The sequence below is a fragment of the Anomaloglossus baeobatrachus genome, chromosome 1 (genome assembly GCF_048569485.1).
Source record: "Anomaloglossus baeobatrachus isolate aAnoBae1 chromosome 1, aAnoBae1.hap1, whole genome shotgun sequence".
Lineage (NCBI taxonomy): Eukaryota > Metazoa > Chordata > Amphibia > Anura > Aromobatidae > Anomaloglossus > Anomaloglossus baeobatrachus.
In genome coordinates this window covers 705634406-705654530 of record NC_134353.1, presented here as the reverse complement: position 1 = coordinate 705654530, position 20125 = coordinate 705634406, and the positions used below count along the sequence as shown (strand labels likewise).

The 20125-nt window shown below is 52.6% G+C and overlaps 1 protein-coding gene across 2 annotated transcripts in view; it reads right to left on the bottom strand.

The window, feature by feature from the left end:
- Positions 1-20125, bottom strand: part of HIRA (histone cell cycle regulator) — a 127068-nt gene that overhangs the window by 11450 nt on the left and 95493 nt on the right. For both annotated transcript variants that reach the window (XM_075321188.1, XM_075321195.1), the window contains exons 20-21: positions 12180-12238; positions 10111-10216 (exon numbers count right to left, since the gene is read on the bottom strand). In XM_075321188.1, the coding sequence (XP_075177303.1) occupies positions 10111-10216; positions 12180-12238 (165 nt within the window). The remainder of the gene's footprint in view (positions 1-10110; positions 10217-12179; positions 12239-20125) is intronic.

Sequence of the window (20125 nt, the reverse complement as noted above, 5' to 3'; positions counted from 1 at the left end):
GTGAAAGAGATGTTCTTGTTGAGGGAAGCCGAACTCTTGTCCCATTTGCGAAGAATGTCCCATTGGAGTGGCCGTAGATGGAATTGCGCGAACGGCACTGCCTCCATAGCTGCAACCATCTTCCCCAGGAAGTGCATGAGGCGCCTTAAGGTGTGTGACTGACTCCGAAGAAGTGACTGCACCCCCGCCTGCAGAGAAAGCTGTTTGTCCCGCGGTAGCTTGACTAACGCTGGCTGGGTATGAAACTCCATCCCGAGGTAAGTCAGTGATTGGGTCGGCGTCAACTTGGATTTCGGGAAATTGATGATCCACCCGAACTGCTGGAGAGTCGCCAGAGTGACGGTAAGACTTCGTTGACACGCCACACGAGAAGGGGCCCTGACTAGGAGATCGTCCAAGTAGGGGATCACCGAGTGGCCCTGAGAGTGCAGGACCGCCACGACGGATGCCATGACTTTGGTGAAGACCCGTGGGGCTGTCGCCAGGCCGAAGGGCAATGCTACGAACTGGAGGTGTTCGTCCCCGATGGCGAAACGCAGGAAACGTTGATGTTCGGGTGCGATCGGCACATGGAGATAAGCATCCTTGATGTCGATCGATGCTAGGAAGTCTCCTTTTGACATCGAGGCGATGACCGAGCGGAGAGATTCCATCCGAAACCGTCTGGTTCTCACATGTCTGTTGAGCAGCTTGAGGTCCAGAACGGGACGGAATGACCCGTCCTTTTTTGGCACCACGAACAAGTTGGAGTAAAATCCGCGACCACGTTCCTGAAGGGGAACGGGAATCACAACTCCTTCCATCTTTAGAGCGTCCACTGCCTGAAAAAAAGAGAATTTTGTTTACTTACCGTAAATTCTTTTTCTTATAGTTCAGACATGGGAGACCCAGACCATGGGTGTATAAGCTTCTGCCTCCGGAGGACACACAAAGTACTACACTAAAAGTGTAGCTCCTCCCTCCGAGCATATACACCCCCTGGATGACAAATCTAACCAGTTTAGTGCAAAAGCTGAAGGAGGACATCCACCCATAAGTAGAGATAGAGTAAAACCCGGAATAACCGGAACCTCTGTCTACAACAACAGCCGGTGAAAACACACGGAACAAGAACTGCCAACAGGCAACAGGGAGGGTGCTGGGTCTCCCATGTCGGAACTATAAGAAAAAGAATTTACGGTAAGTAAACAAAATTCTCTTTTTCTTAATCGTTCCTTATGGGAGACCCAGACCATGGGACGTCTCAAAGCAGTCCATGGGTGGGAAATAAACAGAAAACTGAGAAGTAGGCAAAACCTAACTTCACAAATGGGCGACAGCCGCCTGAAGGATGCGTCTGCCAAGCTCGCATCTGCCGAAGCATGAGCATGCACTTGGTAGTGCTTCGAAAAGGTGTGCAGACTAGACCAAGTGGCAGCCTGACAGACCTGCTGAGCCGTAGCCTGGTGCCTGAAAGCCCAAGAGGCACAGACAGCTCTGGTCGAGTGCGCCTTAATCCCCGGCGGGGGAGGCACCTGAGAACATTGGTAGGCATCGGATATGGCCGACCTAATCCAAACGAGCCAGAGTCGGTTTAGAAGCCGAGAGACCCTTGCGCTGACCTGTGGTTAGCACAAACAGAGAGGTGTAACGCCTGAGAGCGGCGGTGCGTGACACATAGATCCGGAGCACCCGCACCAGATCTAAAGTATGCAATGCTTTCTCAAAGCGATGCACAGGGGCCGGACAAAGGGAAGGCAATGAAATGTCCTGGTTAAGGTGGAAAGAAGACACCACCTTAGGGAGAAAGTCCAGAGACGGACGGAGAACCACCTTGTCTTGGTGAAAAACCAAAAAGGGTGACTCCGAAGAGAGCCCAGCCAAATCAGAGACTCTCCTGAGAGAAGTTATGGCCACCAGAAAGACCACTTTCTGTGAAAGTCGAAACAAAGAAACCTCCCTAAGAGGCTCAAAGGGGGGTTTCTGTAAGGCCGTGAGGACCAGATTAAGGTCCCAGGGATCCAAAGGCCGCCGGTAAGGAGGAATGATGTGAGATGCGCCCTGCATGAAGGTGCGCACCTGAGCCAGTCGGGCGATACGCCGCTGGAACAACACTGACAGAGCCGAGACCTGTCCCTTGAGGGAATTGAGGGATAGTCCTAGCTGCAGACCGGACTGCAGAAAGGACAGGATGGTCGGCAAGGAAAAAGGCCAAGGAGCATGGCCAGAAGAGCGACACCAGGACAGGAAAATTCTCCAAGTCCTGTGGTAAATCCTGGCCGAGGAAGACTTCCGAGCCTGAGTCATAGTGGAGATGACCTCGGGAGGAATGCCTGAAGTCGTCAAGATCCAGGACTCAAGAGCCACGCCATCAATCTGAGAGCCGCAGAATTCTGGCGGAAAAACGGACCTTGAGAGAGAAGGTCTGGGCGGTCCGGGAGATGCCACGGCACCTCTACGGACAGACGGAGCAGGTCTGGGTACCAAGCTCGCCTGGGCCAGTCTGGAGCAATGACTATGACCCGACGGCCCTCCATTCTGATCTTGCGCAGGACTCTGGGCAAGAGAGCTAGAGGGGGAAACACGTAGGCCAGACGGAACTGGGACCAATCCTGAACCAGCGCGTCCGCTGCCAAGGCCTGAGGATCGTGGGAGCGAGCCACGTAAACCGGTACCTTGTTGTTGTGCCGGGATGCCATTAGATCCACTTCCGGAGTGCCCCACTTGCGGCAGATTGACCGGAACACTGCCGGATGCAGGGCCCACTCGCCGCTGTCCACGGTTTGACGGCTGAGATAATCTGCCTCCCAGTTTTCTACGCCTGGGATGTGGACTGCGGATATGGTGGACTTGGAGTCCTCCGTCCACTGAAGGATGCGTTGAACCTCCAACATCGCCAGGCGGCTGCGAGTCCCGCCCTGGTGATTGATGTAGGCAACTGCTGTCGCGTTGTCCGACTGGACTCGAATGTGCTTGCCCGCCAACAGGTGGTGAAAGGCCACGAGAGCTAGGAGCACAGCTCTGATTTCCAGCACATTGATCGAGAGGGCTGATTCGGACGGAGTCCAAGTGCCCTGTGCTCGGTGGTGGAGATATACTGCTCCCCAGCCGGAGAGACTGGCGTCCGTGGTGAGGATCACCCAGGACGGAGACAGGAAGGAGCGTCCCTGAGACAGAGAGAGGGGCCGAAGCCACCACTGAAGAGAGCTCCTGGTCTGTGGCGACAGAGCCACTAGCCTGTGCAAGGAAGAGGTCAGCTTGTTCCAAAGGCGGAGAATGTCCAGCTGCAGAGGACGCAGATGGAACTGGGCAAAGGGAACCGCTTCCATTGACGCCACCATCTGACCCAGCACCTGCATGAGGTGCCTGATGGAATGACGGCGGGGCTTCAATAGAGAACGCACCGCCAGATGAAGGGACTGCTGTTTGACTAAGGGCAGCTTCACAAGTGCCGGCAGAGTCTCGAATTGCATCCCTAGGTACGTAAGTTCCTGGGTCGGAGTCAGAGTGGACTTGGGCAGATTGACAAGCCACCCGAATTGAACAAGCGTGGCGAGAGTGAGCGAGACACTCCGCTGACAGTCTGCACTGGATGAAGCCTTGACTAGAAGGTCGTCCAGGTAAGGAATCACTGCAAACCCCTGGAGGTGCAGAACCGCAACCACTGCTGCCATGACCTTGGTGAATACACGAGGGGCCGTGGCTAACCCGAAGGGGAGAGCCACAAATTGGAAATGTTCCTCTCCGATTGCAAAACGTAGCCAACGCTGGTGTGAAACTGCAATTGGCACATGCAGATAGGCATCTCTGATGTCGATGGATGCTAGAAAATCTCCTTGGGTCATTGAGGCAATGACCGATCGCAGAGATTCCATGCGAAAGTGCCGCACCTGACCATGCTTGTTGAGAAGCTTGAGGTCCAGGATGGGCCGGAAGGAACCGTCCCTTTTGGGGACTAGGAAGAGGTTTGAGTAGAAACCTCTGAACCGTTCCCGGGCGAGAACCGGAACAATTACTCCGTTGGCCTGCAAAGATGCCACGGCCTGAGAGAAAGCGGCGGCATTGGAGCAGGGGGGAGTGGACAGAAAAAATCTGTTTGGCGGGCTGGAAGAGAATTCTATCCTGTAGCCGTGGGAGACGATATCCCGCACCCACTGATCGGAGACGTGTTGAAACCACACGTCGCCAAAGTGGGAGAGCCTGCCACCGACCCAGGACGTTGCTGGCGCAGCCAGATAGTCAAGAGGAGGCTGCCTTAGTGGCAGCGGCTCCTCCGTTCTTCTGAGGACGCGGCTTCGCGCGCCAGCTGGGTTTTCGATCCTTGGCTGAGTTAGTGGACGAGGCTGAGGGCTTAGAGGATGACCAGTTAGAGGAACGAAAGGAGCGAAACCTCGACTGGTTCCTGCCCTGGACAGGTTTCCTGGTTTTAGTTTGTGGCAAGGAAGTACTCTTCCCGTCAGTAGCTTCCTTAATGATTTCATCCAGTTGTTCACCGAACAGCCGGGACCCTGCAAAGGGGAGCCCAGCAAGGTACTTCTTGGAAGAAGCATCTGCTTTCCACTCTCGAAGCCACAAGATCCTGCGGATCGCGAGGGAATTAGCGGAAGCCACCGCCATGCGGTGAGAGGCCTCCAGAATGGCAGACATGGCATAGGATGAAAAAGCCGAAGCCTGGGAAGTTAAGGCAACCATTTCGGGCATAGAGTCCCTGGCGAGGGAATGTATCTCAGCCAGAGAAGCAGAGACTGCCTTAAGAGCCCACACTGCTGCAAAAGACAGGGAGAACGAAGCCCCTGCCGCCTCATAGACAGATTTGGCCAAAAGGTCAACCTGGCGTTCAGTGGGATCCTTAAGTGAGGTGCCATCAGCCACAGATACAACTGTCCGGGCTGAGATTCTAGACACCGGAGGATCTACCTTTGGTGAATGAGCCCACTCCTTGACCACTTCTGGTGGAAAGGGAAAACGGTCATCAGAACTACGCTTTGGGAAGAGTTTGTCAGGACAGGCCCTGGGCTTGGTCACAGTGGCCTGAAAACTGGAGTGGTTAAAAAACATACTCCTTGCTCTCTTAGGTGAGGTAAACTGGTGCTTTTCTACCAGAGAGGCTTGTTCCTCTGACACTGGTGGATTGAGGTCCAGTACGGAATTAATGGACGCAATCAAGTCACTTACATCCGCATCACCCTCAGATAGATCAATAGGGTACATAGAGGTAGCGTCCGAGCCCACAGTAAAGGCATCCTCCTCGCCCTGCACTTCAGCTCGTGAATCAGAGCCATGGGACGAGGAAGGAGAAGAGTCCCTGCGTCTCCGTTTAGGAGGACGGGGTCCGGGAACAGATAAAAAATCCTCTGAGAGCTCTGCAGAGCGAGTCGGAGCCGCAGAAGCGCCCTGAGAAGGGGGCTGATGCATGGTCAGCAGAGTCCGGGACAGCTGTCCCATGGAGTCGGCAAAGGACTGGGAGATAGCTTTAGAAAACGATGCTACCCAAGCCGGGGGTTCAGCCACCGGGACTGGAGCAGCCGGAGAGACCCCTGAGGAGGCTCCAGGCTGAGGCACTACCATGTTAGAGCAGGCATCACAATGTGGATATGTGCTCGGTTCAGGCAGAATGAGCTGACATGCAGTGCAAATAGGAGTAAAGCCTTGCAGCCTTGCTCCTAGTGAGAGGAGGAGAGGTGGAGGCTCTGCAGTAAAGAATACACTCTTTCAGAATGACCCCCAGAGAGTGTATAATAAAGTCCACAACCAGAGGTTGTGGCTTACCAGACCGCTTTTGTGTGCCCTCCGGTTCCACAGCTTGGACCCCCAGACAGATGCAGTAGCTGCAGCAGCCAGCGCCGATCAGTGTGTAAACGCTGATAAAATGGCGCCGGAGTGAGGAGGGGGGGCGGGGTTGAGTCCAGGAGCGGGAACCGGAGGGCCAAGGAGAAATACAGGGGAGGAGAACATCTCCTCAGAGAGGAGTGTCCTCCCTTTGCTGAACGGCCGGTGGGCGGCGCCGCACTGTTCCCCTGCATGACTGACATGCAGGGGCAGTGAAATCGAAACTAGGCCACATCTGAAGCCGGGGCCTAGATTTTTCCATGCGGCCGACGAGCAGGCACCCTTGGCGCGGTTCTCAGGAAAAAAACAGAGAACCGGCCGGAAATCACAAACAAAGTGAAATAACACAACTCCCCACAATAAATGTACAAGGGACCCCTGAATAACGTCTCAATACTTAGCTTATGAGACGCAGGGCCAGGTCCCTGAGGAGTGATCGCTCCGTCCGGCAGGATCCTGACAGGGCTGCGGATGGAGACCGGTCTCCTGCAAATCAGAGAGAACAGTGATGGCTCCCACTTCAAGCCAGAGCCTCAGAGGATGGTGAAGGAGCGCGGCATGTGAAGGCTCCAGCCTTGTAAAATCAACCTTAACAGCACCGCCGACACAGTGGGGTGAGAAGGGACATGCCGGGAGTCCAGATTGGACCCGCTTTTCTTCCAAATCTTTGAAATGAAAAAATCAAAAATCAGAGAATGCATGTGTGTGTGTGACCTCCTGAACACAAAGCATTGAACTGGTTAGATTTGTCATCCAGGGGGTGTATATGCTCGGAGGGAGGAGCTACACTTTTAGTGTAGTACTTTGTGTGTCCTCCGGAGGCAGAAGCTATACACCCATGGTCTGGGTCTCCCATAAGGAACGATGAAGAAAGTGCATCGGCCTGTGCGGGGGGTGGTGAGGTTCTGAAAAAACGAGCCGTAGGTCGAGAGCTGAACTCTATCCTGTAACCATGAGACAGAATGTCTCTCACCCATCGGTCTTGAACGTGTGGCCACCAGGCGTCTCTCATAGCGGGAGAGCCTGCCACCGACCGAGGATGTGGCTAGATGAGGCCAAGAGTCATGAGGAGGCCGTCTTGGAGGCAGTGCCTCCTGCGGCCTTTTGGGGGCGTGACTTAAACCGCCACGCATAGGAGTTCCTCTGGCCTTTCTCCGGCCGGTTGGACGAAGAGGATTGGGGCTTGGCGGAGGGACGAAAGGACCGAAACCTCGATTGGATTTTTCTCTGCTGAGGTCTCTTAGGTTTGGACTGGGGTAAGGAGGAGTCCTTTCCCGAGGATTCCTTAATAATCTCATCCAACCGTTCGCCAAACAAACGTTCGCCAGAAAAAGGCAAACCAGTTAGGAACCTTTTGGAAGAGTCTGCTTTCCATTCGCGCAGCCACATGGCCCTGCGGACTGCCACGGAGTTAGCGGATGCCACAGCCGTACGGCTAGCGGAGTCCAGGACGGCGTTCATGGCGTAGGACGAAAATGCTGATGCCTGAGAGGTCAAGGAAGACACATGCGGAGCAGAATTCCGCGTGACAGCATTAATCTCAGTCAGACATGCTGAGATTGCTTGGAGAGCCCACACAGCCGCAAAGGCCGGGGCAAAAGACGCGCCCGTGGCCTCATAAATAGACTTCACCAAGAGCTCTATCTGTCAGTGGCATTCTTCAGGGATGAGCCATCGGCAACCGACACAACGGACCTAGTAGCCAATCTAGAGACTGAAGGATCCACCTTGGGAGAGTGTGCCCAGCCCTTAACGACTTCAGCTGGAAAGGGATAACGCGTGTCAGTGTGCCGTTTAGCAAAGCGCTTGTCCGGGACCGCTCTGGGCTTCTGGACAGCGTCCCTGAAGTTAGAGTGATCAAAAAACGTATTGCGCGTACGTTTTGGGAATCGAAATTGGTGTTTCTCCTGCTGAGAAGCAGACTCCTCTGCAGGAGGAGGTGGTGGTGAGAGATCCAGCACCTGGTTGATGGACGGGATAAGATCATTTACTAAGGCGTCCCCCTCAGGGGTATCAAGGTTAAGGGCGAGGTCAGGGTCAGAGCCCTGAGCTCCCACGTCCGCCTCGTCTTCCTGAGAGTCCTCAAACTGGGATCCAGAGCAGCGTGAGGAGGCCGGGGAAGAATCCCAGCGAGGCCGCTTAGCAGGTCTGGGGCTGCGATCCGGGCAGGAGTCCGCCGCCTGGGACCTAGGGGCTATCCTGGGAGCGCGCTGCGGCGCGGATCGAAAAGGACCTGGAGGAGACAAATTAACAGGGACCGGGGCCTGTGAAGAGCTCGGTCTGGACTGCAAAACCTCAAGGAGCTTAGATGACCATTTGTCCATAGACTGTGCAATGGACTGAGAAAGTGACAGAGAGTTTCTCAGCGAAAGAGGCCAACGCCGGTGACTCTGTCCCTGCAGCCTGCTCAGGGGGAGCAGGGGGATCTACCTGAGCCGAGGGGCCCACAATTGCCCTAGGCTCCGGCTGAGCAAGCGTGGCAGGAGTCGAGCATTGATCACAGTGAGGGTAGGTGGATCCCGCAGGCAACATAGCCCCACAAGAGGTACAGGCCGCGAAAAAAATCTGTGCCTTAGTAGCTTTGCTCCTTGTGGACGACATGCTGTTGTCTCTTAGGAGAGTGACCACTAAGGGGAAAATGGGAAAAGGGTATACCGCCTTTCTGAACAGATTATATATATATATATATATATATATATATATATATATATATATATATATATATATATATATATATATATATATATCCATATCCATATCCATATCCCCCGGCAGCTTAGGGGAGACCAGCACCGGGTGACCGGTGTGGCTTACCAACCGCTCACGAGCAGAGTGTGTCCTCCAGATTCCCTGTTGTGGATCCCCCGGAGCTGCAGAGCCTTGCTGCTGAATAGCATCCACCGGCAGAATGCTAAAAATGGCTGCCGGAGCTCTCAGGGGGGAAGTGGAGCCGAGGGCGGCGCTAGCAGAGAGCGGGAATCTGGAGTCCCCAAGTGGTCAATGAGGGGGGAGGGAGACATGCAGGATGCTCCAGCCCTCAAGGCCGACGTCATGTCGGCAATCCCGCCCTTACAGGCAGGCTCGGGGGCGGGATTTTTCGGACTAGGCCGCGGCGAAGCCAGGGGCTAAATTTAAGGCCGCGACCGACAAGCAGGCACGGTCGGCGCGGAGGTCCGCCGAAAAGATAACGGACGGAACCACCGCGGCTTCCGGGGAGAAGGTGCGACCCCTGTACAGTCCCCACATGAGGATATAGAGTACCTTCAAGTTGCAGGGCCCGGTCCCTGGGGATGAAGACGCTCCGGTCCGGCAGGTTCCACCAGGGGCTGCGGATGGAGCACAGTCCCAGCACATGGATGACCGCATAGGATCCCACTTCTACCAGAGCCGCATAAGGGATGGTGAAGGAGACAGCATGTGGCTCCAGCCTCCGTACCCGCAATGGGTACCTCAACCTTAACAACACCGCCGACTTAGTGGGGTGAGAAGGGAACATGCCGGGGACCCCATTGGAGACCTCTTTTCTTCCATCCGACATAACTATGTATGAGAATGCATGAGTGGATGTGTGCCTCCTTCCACACAAAGCATAAAACTGAGGAGCCCGTGATCCACGGAAGGGTGTATAGGCAGAGGGGAGGGGTTACACTTTTTTAAAAGTGTAATACTTTGTGTGGCCTCCGGAGGCAGAAGCTATACACCCAATTGTCTGGGTCTCCCAATGGAGCGACAAAGAAATAAACGTTATTCCTCCCGGGACCTGCTGGCTTTCAGTAAAAAAAAAAAAAAAAAAAAAAAAAGAAGTGCTGATGTGATCACAGTCTCCGCTTAGTATACAGTGAGCACCAGCTGTCAGCATGACCTGGTGCTTTGATGCATTGCAAAGCATGTTGTCAGTTAATGCGCTGGGCGTGTTCATAGTGCTGTGAACATTGTCCTTGGGTACATTGTCATCTGCTTAGGAGGAATAAGGTAATTTTCTCCCGGTAGCAAGGTTTTCAATACAGCAGCCAGGAAGCTTTCTAGTGTTGAGTGTTGTTAACCTACAGATTATATCGTCATGTCAATTGCTTTACTTACTAGACTATCCTTTTAATTCAAATGTACAAACATCCTTCCAGAAAAAAAATATCTTATTGTTTGGTTTCAAAAACTCTACATTAAATATTATGATTTTGAATATCATATTCAAGCCTAAGTTATTACAACTGTGCAAAATGTGATGAGAACAAGTAATAGGAATTATAGACGGTCACATAAATGCACACGCTGATCCTAATAATTACACACTTAAAGTCTTACCATGTGGAGAGTGCAGGATTAAAGCAATATGCTTTCCCACTAGACAAGCTTAGTACAGGTACTCCTCTCTGAGTAAGCAACGTTTGAGAAACCATCAGATCATTCCCTAAGTAAAAATAGTGGTGAAGAATATATGCATTAAGATGAGATAAAAGGAACTGAAATATAGCATTTTAGCCAATATCATCTTAGTATATAAACAAGCACTAAAAACACCTGAAAAATAGTATATGGCTACATGCGCACGCTGCTTTTTTTCCTGCTTTTTTGCTGCTTTTTTGGCTGCAGTTTTGTCAGCTGAACTTTCTGACATCTGACTTCCCAGCAAAGTCTATGAGAAGTCAGATTTGTCATGCGCACATTGCAGTTTATTTGTCAGCGGTTTTTTTGTCAAAAGTTTGTGACAAAAAAAATGCAGCATGTTCATTCTTCCTGCGTTTTTGTCAACATTTGTCACCCATTGAAATCAATGAGGGCATCAAAAACGCAGGAAAAATGCATGCTATCAAAAGTGGTGCATTTTACCTGCCTTTTACCTGCGTTTTTGCTAGCAAAAGCGCAGGTGATTTGTCAGGAAGTGAGGTCAGGCAAGTGGTCTCGTCCCGTCCTCCACGTGTTCCCCGAAGTACCGCTGTCCCCAGGGGAGATGATGTGGAGGACGGGACTATCAGCAGCGGCAGCGAGAGGGGGATGGACATTGGCAGCTGAAAACATTGATTTTTCCCTCTCGCTGCCGCCGCCGCTGATAGTCCCGTCCTCCACGTGTTCCCCGAAGTACCACTGTCCCCAGCGTGCACGCACAGGGGAGATGATGTGGAGGACGGGACTATCAGCAGCGGCGGCAGCGAGAGGGAAAAATCAATGTTTTTAGCTGCCAATGTCCATCCCCCTCTCGCTGCCGCAGCTGATAGTCCCGTCCTCCACGTGTTCCCCGAAGTACCGCGGTCCCCAGCATGCAGGCACAGGGGAGATGATGGACCCCTCTCACCGCCGCCGCCGCTGAAAGTCCCGGGCTCCACGCTCCTGTCGTCGGCTCCACGCTCCTGCCATCGGCTCCACGCTCCTGCCGCCGGCTCCACGCTCCTGCCGCCGGCTCCACGCTCCTGCCGCCGGCTCCACGCTCCTGCCGCCGGCTCCACGCTCCTGCTGCCGGCTCCACGCTGTAGCGCGATCAGCTGAGCTGTCACTGAGGTTACTCGCGGCCACCGCTGGATTCAGCGGTGGCTGCGGGTAACCTCGGTGACAGCTCAGCTGATCGCGCGGCTGTCTTCATTAGCTGCATGGAGGTGACCGGAGCGGCGGTGTCTGCTGCTTCTCCGGTCACCTCCATGCAGCAGAGTTGGATGCGACGCTGGAGCATGCTGGATTACGCCGGACATGGAGGGCTTTGTCGGGGTTAATAAATTGGTAATGAGGGAATGTGTTTGTGTTTTTTATTTCTAATAAAGGATTTTTTCGGGTTTGTGTGTTTATTTACTGTAATTTACAGATTAATCAGGGAAGGTGTCTCATAGACGCCTGACATGATTAATCTAGGACTTAGTGGCAGCTATGGGCTGCCAATAACTCCTTATTACCCCGATTTGCCAACGCACCAGGGTAAATCGGGAAGAGCCGGGTACAGTCCCAGAACAGCCGCATCTAATGGATGCGGCCATTCTGGGCGGCTGCTGACTGATATTGTTAGGCTGGGGGGCTCCCCATAACGTGGGGCTCCCCATCCTGAGAATACCAGCCTTCAGCCGTATGGCTTTATCTGGCTGGCATTAAAATTGGGGGGGAACCGCACGCCGTTTTTTTTAATTATTTATTTATTTCTAATTTTTTTTTTTTCCAATTCAACAAGCTTTATGGGCTTGTTTGAACTGAAAAATACATGAAACAATTGTTGACAAAACTGCAGCCAAAAACGCACCAAAAAAGCAGCAAAAATGCACCAAAAAAGCACCTACATTTTTTGTGACATTTCCAGGCTCTCTCTGACAAGGTGCAGTTTTGGCTGCAGTTTTGGCTGCAGTTTGTGAACACGAAAAAGAAGCAGTGTGCGCATGTAGCCTAAATGTGCTTACCTGTTAATATGGGCAATAAAGATTCATTCTTTATAACAGCTTTCTGATTCTGGACATCCCTGAAAAAGAAAAAGATATGCAGCTGTTACAAATACACAATCATAACCGAGAATCACATCAATGTACCATGTTTCCCTGAAAATAAGCCCTAGGAGAAATTTTCAGCATTTTTGGCGTAAGGCTTAAATATAAGCCCGCAGTTCAATAATGAAGTGTCCATACAGCTAAAAAAGTTAGAGAATACTGCAGGACACTTCATTATAGAAAGCAGACACCACCAAAAAAGATAAAAAGAAGACAGGGGACCCCGCAATCACTCACCAGACCCCGTACGAGAGGACCTGCAGTGGAACACGTACGCGCGTGTGCGCACACACACACACACACACACACACACACACACACACACACACACACGGATTTCTTCTGGCTGACAGAGAATCCTGGAATGCAGGGCAGTGGAACGCATGGAGGACTCACTGGAGGAACGCATGTCCTCTGTGCGTTGCACCGCACTACGTTCCAGGATTCTCTGCCAGCTGGAAGTAATCGGAAAACCTGCATGTGGTGAGTGTGTGTGCGCGCAAGTCTGTGTGCGATCTGATGTGTGTGCATGAGTGTGTGCGCGATCTGATGTATGTGAGTGTCTGCCAGAAGCAGGGAAGGACGGCGTGCAGCATACCTGCTGGGAGCGCCCACCGAAGATCGCAGGAGTACCTGGGAGCGACGCAGACACCCGGGGTCTGGTAAGTATAGTTCTCTGGGAAGGGAGAGCTGCATTCCTTGGGGGGGGGTAAACTTCCCCTCAACTGTGTTTTCCCCGAGAATAAGCCCTACCCCGAAAATAAGCCCTAGCGCATTTTTCTAGGAAAAAAAAAAAAAAAATTCCTTATTTTCGGGAAACACGGTATATACAGTGATCAGACATAACATTAACCCCTTAAGGACCATTCTGTGTGTTGATGACCGAGCCTCATTTTTTAAATCTGACCAGCATCACTTTCTAAGGTAATAACTCGAATGCTTCAACGGATCCCAGTAATCCCGAAATTGTTTTTTCATGACATATTGTACGTCACGTTCGTGGTAAATTGTGGTTGATATTTGCTTTTATGAAAATATCTGAAATTTGGCAAAAATTTCACAATTTTGAGACTTTGAAATTGCATACCCTTAAACAGAAGACTTACACCACATAACATCTATATATATAATTGCCTTATTCTGTCTGTCTGTCTGTCTGTCTGTCATGCTCCGAAATTGTGTCCTTACGGTGACACAAAGCTGATTGGCTGCTGGGCTCGCCATGGCCCCGCCCCCCCACACGGATTGGCCTCTCGCCCCGGCTCTCTGCAGGCCCCGCCCCCCTCACGCAATGCACGCTCGCTCTGGCCCAACTGACACGGAGCCCCGATTCCCAGGTGAGTACACACACACACATCAGATCACACTCACTCTCACACTCACTCTCACACATCACAACATGCTGGGATATCTCTTGCTTCTACACCGGCTCCGTCAGGATCCCAGCAGCGCCACACATAACCTTGCGATGCTGGGATCTTCACGGAGGCCGTGAAAGCTGGTAACCATTATACACATCGGGTAACTAAGGTCCCTTAGTTACCCGATGTGTATCATAGTTACCAGTGTACACCGGCTCACACTCACTCTCATACACACCTCACACACACATCACATCGCATCCACACATCAAGGTCCTGCAGCGGCGGAAAATACAGACACATAACAGCACACACATAACAGCACACACATAACAGCACACACATACACACACACAAATCAGATCACACTCACTCACACACACACATCACATCGCATCCACATACTCACAACATCCTGGGATATCGCTTGCTTCTCGGCGGCGATACTGTGCTGTTGTGATCTTCCAGGACCTGCCGGAGGATCACATGGCCAGAAGCATGTGATATCCCCGGATGTTGTGAGTATAAGCGCGTATGTGCGATATCGTCAGTGTCTGTGTGTGTGAGTGTATGCGATCGGGTGTGTGTGAGTGTATGCGATCGGGTGTGTGTGAGTGGATGCGATCGGGTGTGTGTGTGTGGATGCGATCGGGTGTGTGTGAGTGGATGCGATCGGGTGTGTGTGAGTGGATGCGATCGGGTGTGTGTGAGTGGATGCGATCGGGTGTGTGTGAGTGGATGCGATCGGGTGTGTGTGAGTGGATGCGATCGGGTGTGTGAGTGTCGGCAGAGGAGCACGGCGTGCTGGAGGAGGCTGGGAGCAGAGAGGCTGATCATGGGGAAGGCTGGGAGGAGAGAGGCTGATGCTGGGGGAGGCTGGGAGGGGGAGGCTGGGACGAGGGAGGCTGATGCTGGTGGAGGCTGATGCTTGGGGAGGCTGATGCTGGGGGAGGCTGGAAGGAGAGAGGCTAATGCTGGTGGAGGCTGATGCTTGGGGAGGCTGATGCTGGGGGAGACTGGGAGGGGAAGGCTGATGCTGAGGGAGGCTGGGAGGAGAGAGGCTGATCCTGGGGAAGGCTGGGAACGGGAGGCTGATGCTGAGGGAGGCTGGAAGGAGAGAGGCTGATGCTGGGGGAGGCTGGAAGGAGAGAGGCTGATGCTGGTGGAGGCTGATGCTTGGGGAGGCTGATGCTGGGGGAGACTGGGAGCGGAAGGCTGATGCTGAGGGAGGCTGGGAGAGGGAGGCTGGGAGGAAGGAGGCTGGGAGGAGAGAGGCTGATCCTGGGGAAGGCTGGGAAGGGGAGGCTGATGCTGGGGGAGGCTGGAAGGAGAGAGGCTGATGCTGGTGGAGGCTGATGCATGGGGAGGCTGATGCTGGGGGAGACTGGGAGCAGAAGGCTGATGCTGAGGGAGGCTGGGAGGAAGGAGGCTGGGAGGAGAGAGGCTGATCCTGGGGAAGGCTGGGAAGGGGAGGCTGATGCTGAGGGAAGCTGGAAGGAGAGAGGCTGATGCTGGGGGAGCCTGGAAGGAGAGAGGCTGAGGCTGGGAGGAGAGAGGCTGATGCTGGGGAAGGCTGATGCTGAGGGAGGCTGGGAGGGGAAAGCTGATGCTGGGGAAGGCTGGGAGGACGGAGGCTGGGAGGAGAGAGGCTGATCCTGGGGAAGGCTGGGAGAGGGAGGCTGATGCTGGAGGAGGCTGGAAGGAGAGAGGCTGATGCTGGCGGAGGCTGATGCTGGGGAGGCTGATGCTGGGGAGGCTGGGAGAGGGAGGCTGATGCTGAGGGAGGCTGGGAGGAGGGAGGCTGGGAGAGGTAGGCTGAGAGAAGAGAGGCTGATGCACACACACACACACACACGCGCGCGCACTGCACAACACACCACACACACACGCGCGCGCACTGCACAACACACCACACACACACACACACACACACTGGGAACCACAAACAACTGCCCTACACAGACACCCACACACACAGACAACGCTGCACACACACAACACCCAACACACAAACACCGCGGCACACACAAATATACGCACATACCGCACAACACACACATTGCACAAAACATACCTCCCCCCAAAACACACAACACACACACAAACCGCGCAACACACACACAACGCTACAGACACACAGCGCTCCACAAACAACGCAACACACGCAACACACATACAACACCGCTCTCACCCCCCGTCACACCCAGACAACACCCAGAACATGTACAGCTCCTACACAAACACTTGGTAACTACAGACAACAACATCTATATATATATAACAAAAATCATACATGAACTACACAATACGTAAATTCTAGAATACCCGATGCGTAGAATCGGGCCACCTTCTAGTAGTTAATAAACAACATTTACCACATGTCTACTTTACATCAGCACCTTTTTTTTGTTAGGAAGTTTTAACATTTACCAGCAATTTCTAAGTTTTCAAATAATAGTAACAAAACCATTTATTTTGTTTTTTAGGGACCACATCACATTTGTGGGTTTTACGTGACAGGAAATTCCCAAGAGTGACATCATTCTAAGTACTGCCCCCCCTCAAACTGATCAAAACCACAACCAAAAAGTTTTTTTTTTGTTTTTTTAAATCCTTCAGGTGCTTCACAGGAACTAAAGCAATGCAGAAAGAAAAATTTTTTTTTACTTTTTCCCACAAAAATGTTACTATAATATGGCATTTTCACAAGGGCAAGAGGATAAAATGTATCATGTGTTGTGCAATTTCTCCCAAGTACGGCGATTCCCCATTTGTGGTGGAAAACTATGGTTTTGGTTCATGGAAGCCCTTGGAAGGGAAGCAGTGCCATTTGACGGAAAACAAAAAATTGTCTGGAATTGATAGTGGACGCCACGTTGCCTTTGCCGAGCCCTCATGTGCCTAAACAGAGGAACCCTCCCTCCCACATGTGACCCCATTTTGGAAACTAGATCCCTCAAGTAATTTATTTAGATGTGTGGGGAGCATCTTGAACCCATTGGCGTTTCACAGAATGTAATATTATTGGGCTGTGAAAATGAAATATTACGTTTTTTTTTTCTAGGAAAATGACACTCAAGGCCCATATTTTTAAGTTTCACAAGCGTAACAGGAGAAAATGGACAATAAAAAGAGAATTTTGTTACTTACCGTAAATTCTTTTTCTTATAGTTCCGTCATGGGAGACCCAAACCATGGGTGTATGCTACTGTCCCCGGAGGACACACAAAGTTACTACACTCAAAAACGTGTAGCTCCTCCCTCCTAGCATATACACCCCCTGCTAGCCAGATCTAGCCAGTTTAGTGCAAAAGCTGAAGGAGGACATCCACCCACAAGAAGAGACAGAGTAAAATCCGGAAGAACCGGAACCTCTGTCTACAACAATAACAGCCGGTGAAGACACACGGAACAAGAAACCTGCCAATAGGCAATAGGGAGGGTGCTGGGTCTCCCATGACGGAACTATAAGAAAAAGAATTTACGGTAAGTAACAAAATTCTCTTTTTCTTTATCGTTCCTATGGGAGACCCAAACCATGGGACGTTCAAAAGCAGTCCATGGGTGGGAATAAACAGACAACTGAGAAGCAGGCAAACCTAACTTCACAAATGGGCGACAGACGCCGGAAAAATGCGTCTGCCCAAGCCCACGTCTGCCAAAGCATGAGCATGCCTTGGGTAGTGCTTCGAAAAAGTATGCAGACTAATTCGAGCTGCAGACTGACAGACCTACTGAGCCGTAACCTGGTGCCTGAAAGCCCAAAAAAAGGCGCCGACAGGTCTGACCAAATGTGCTCTGATCCCCGGCGGGGAAGGCACTTGAGTACACTTGAAGGTCTCGGAAACGGCCGACCTAAGCCAATGATCAGGGTCAGCTTAGATGCCGAGAGACCGCTACGCTGACGAACAGTCAGCACCAGAGAGGTGCACCGCCTAATAACGGCGGTGCGAGACACATAGATCCGGAGCGCCCGCACCAGATCCAGGATATGCAACGCTTCCTCAAGCGATGAACAGGAGCCGGACAAAAGGAAGGCAGGAAAATTGCCCCGGATAAGGTGGAAGCAGTAACCGCCTTAGGGAAAAAAGTCCGGAGTCGGATGAAGACCACCTTGTCTTGATGCAAAAGACCAAAAAAGGGGGTGACTCCGAGAGAGTGCAGCCAGAACTCTCTGGCGGGAAATTATAGCCACTAGAAAGACTACTTTCTGTGAAAGATACAACAAAGAAACCTCCCCAAGAGGCGCAAAGGGGGGTTTCCGGGAACCGGGAGGACCGGATTAAGGTCCCAGGTCTCCATAGGCCGCCGGAAGGCGGAATGATGTGAGATGCGCCCTTAAAGGAGCGCACCGGAGCCAGCCGGACGATACGCCGCTGGCACATACTGACAGAGCCGAGACCTGTCCCTTAATGAGGGATAGTCCTAGCTGTAGACCGGACTGTGGAAGGGACAGGAGGGTCGGCAAGGCCAAAAAAGGTCAAAGGACACTTTGGAGCTCGAGTCATAGTGGAGATGACTTCAGGAAGGATATCAGAAGTCGCCAAGATCCAGGACTCAAGAGCTACGCCGTCAATCTGAGAATCCAGAATTCTGACGGGAAAAAACGGACCTCTTGAGAAAAGGACTGAACGGTCCGGAAGATGCCAAGGCAACCCAACGGACAGAAGGAGCAGGTCAGAGTACCAAGCCTGCTTGGGTCAGTCTGGAAGAATGACCCGACGGCCCCCTTTACCGATCTTGCGCAGGACTCTGGACAAGAGGTAGAGGGTGAAATTCGTAAAGAGACAAAGCTGGGATCAAACATGAACCAGTGTGTCTACCGCAAAACCTGAGGATTGTGGACCACGGTAGGACAGCTGAAATAGCCTGCCTCGTAGTTTTCACATCTAGGATGTGGACTGCGGATACGGTGGACTAGGAGTCCCTTGTCCACTAAAGGATGTTGAGCCGCCATGATTGCCAGGCGGCTGAGTGTCCCGCCCTGGAAGCTGATGTAGGAAAACGCTGTCACGTTGTCCGACTGGACTCGAATGTGCCTAGCCGCCCACAGATGGTGAAGGCTTAGAGAGTAAGAAATACAGCTCTGATTTCCAGCACATTGATCCAGAGGGCTGATTCGGACAGAGTCCAAGCGCCCTGCGCTCCACGGTGGAGATATACTGCTCCCAAGGCGGATAGGCTAGCATCCTGGTGAGGATCACCCGGGACGGGCCAGAAAGGAGCGCCCCTGAGACAGAGTGGCCGAAGCCACCACTGAAACGAGCCCCTGGACAGTGGCGAAGCCACCACCCCATGGGAGGAGTGAGTTCGCTTGTACAGCGGAAAACATCCAGTCTCAGAGGACGCAGGAAAAACTGGGCAAGGAACCGCTTCCATTGACGCCCTGAGAACCTCTGGTTCGAAATCAGAGTGGACTTGGACAGAAAGACAAGCCACCCGAATAGGTCAGAGTGGCGAGAGTGAGCGAAGCACTCTGCTAAGAGTCAGCACTGGATGAAGCCCCGACAAGAAGGCCGTCCAGGGCAAAAGATCACTGCCAAACCCTAGGGGGCAGGACCCTAATCACAGCTGCCCCAATGAGAATACTCGAGGGGCCTTGGCTAACCCCAAGGGAAGAGCCACGAATTGGACCACTCCGATTGTCAAAACGTAGTCAACGCTGGTGTGAAACTGCGATTGACTCCTGCCGATAGGCATCTCTGATGCCGATGGCTGCTAGGGAATCTCCTTGGGGTCTTGATTGATCCGGTGAAAAAAACACACGGAACAAAACCAAGACTCAATGTGAAAACGCCACACCTGGCTATGCTTGAAAAGCTAAAGATCCAGGTCGGAAGGCACCGCCCTCTTCGGGGACTAGGAATAGATTTAAGCAAAAATCTCAGAACCGTTCCCAGTCGGGAACCGGTACAATTACTCCATTGGCCTGCCAGAAATGCCACGGCCTGTGAGAAGGCGGCGGCCTTGGAGCCGGGAGGAGTTGACAGAAAAAATCTGTTTGGCGGGTGGACAGAAGTCCATCCTGTAGCCAAGGGAGATATAATCTCGCTCCCACTGAACGGAGACGTGTTAGAACCCTACGTCGCCAAGTGGAGAGAGCCTGCCACCGACCAAGGAGGTTGTTGGCGTGGCTAAATAGCTCGGAGGAAGCTGACTCAGTGACAGCATCTCCTGCGGCCTTCCGAAGACGCAGCTTCGAGCCATTTGGTTCTATGAACCTAGGCTGAGCTAGAGGACGATCAGATGGAGGAACGGAAACCACCGAAACCTCAACTGATTCCTGTCCTGGACAGGTTCCCTGGTTTAGGTTTGTGGCAAGGAAGAACACTCCCCGCCAAGAGCTTCCTTAATTTCACCCAGTTGGTTCCGAGGAAACTGGTCCCACCAAGGGGGAGCCCAGCAGGGAACCCCCATAGAGGCATCTGCCTTCCAATTCCGAAGCCACAGGAGCCTGCGGATAGCGAGGAAGGTAGCCCAGACCACCGCCGTGCGGCGTCC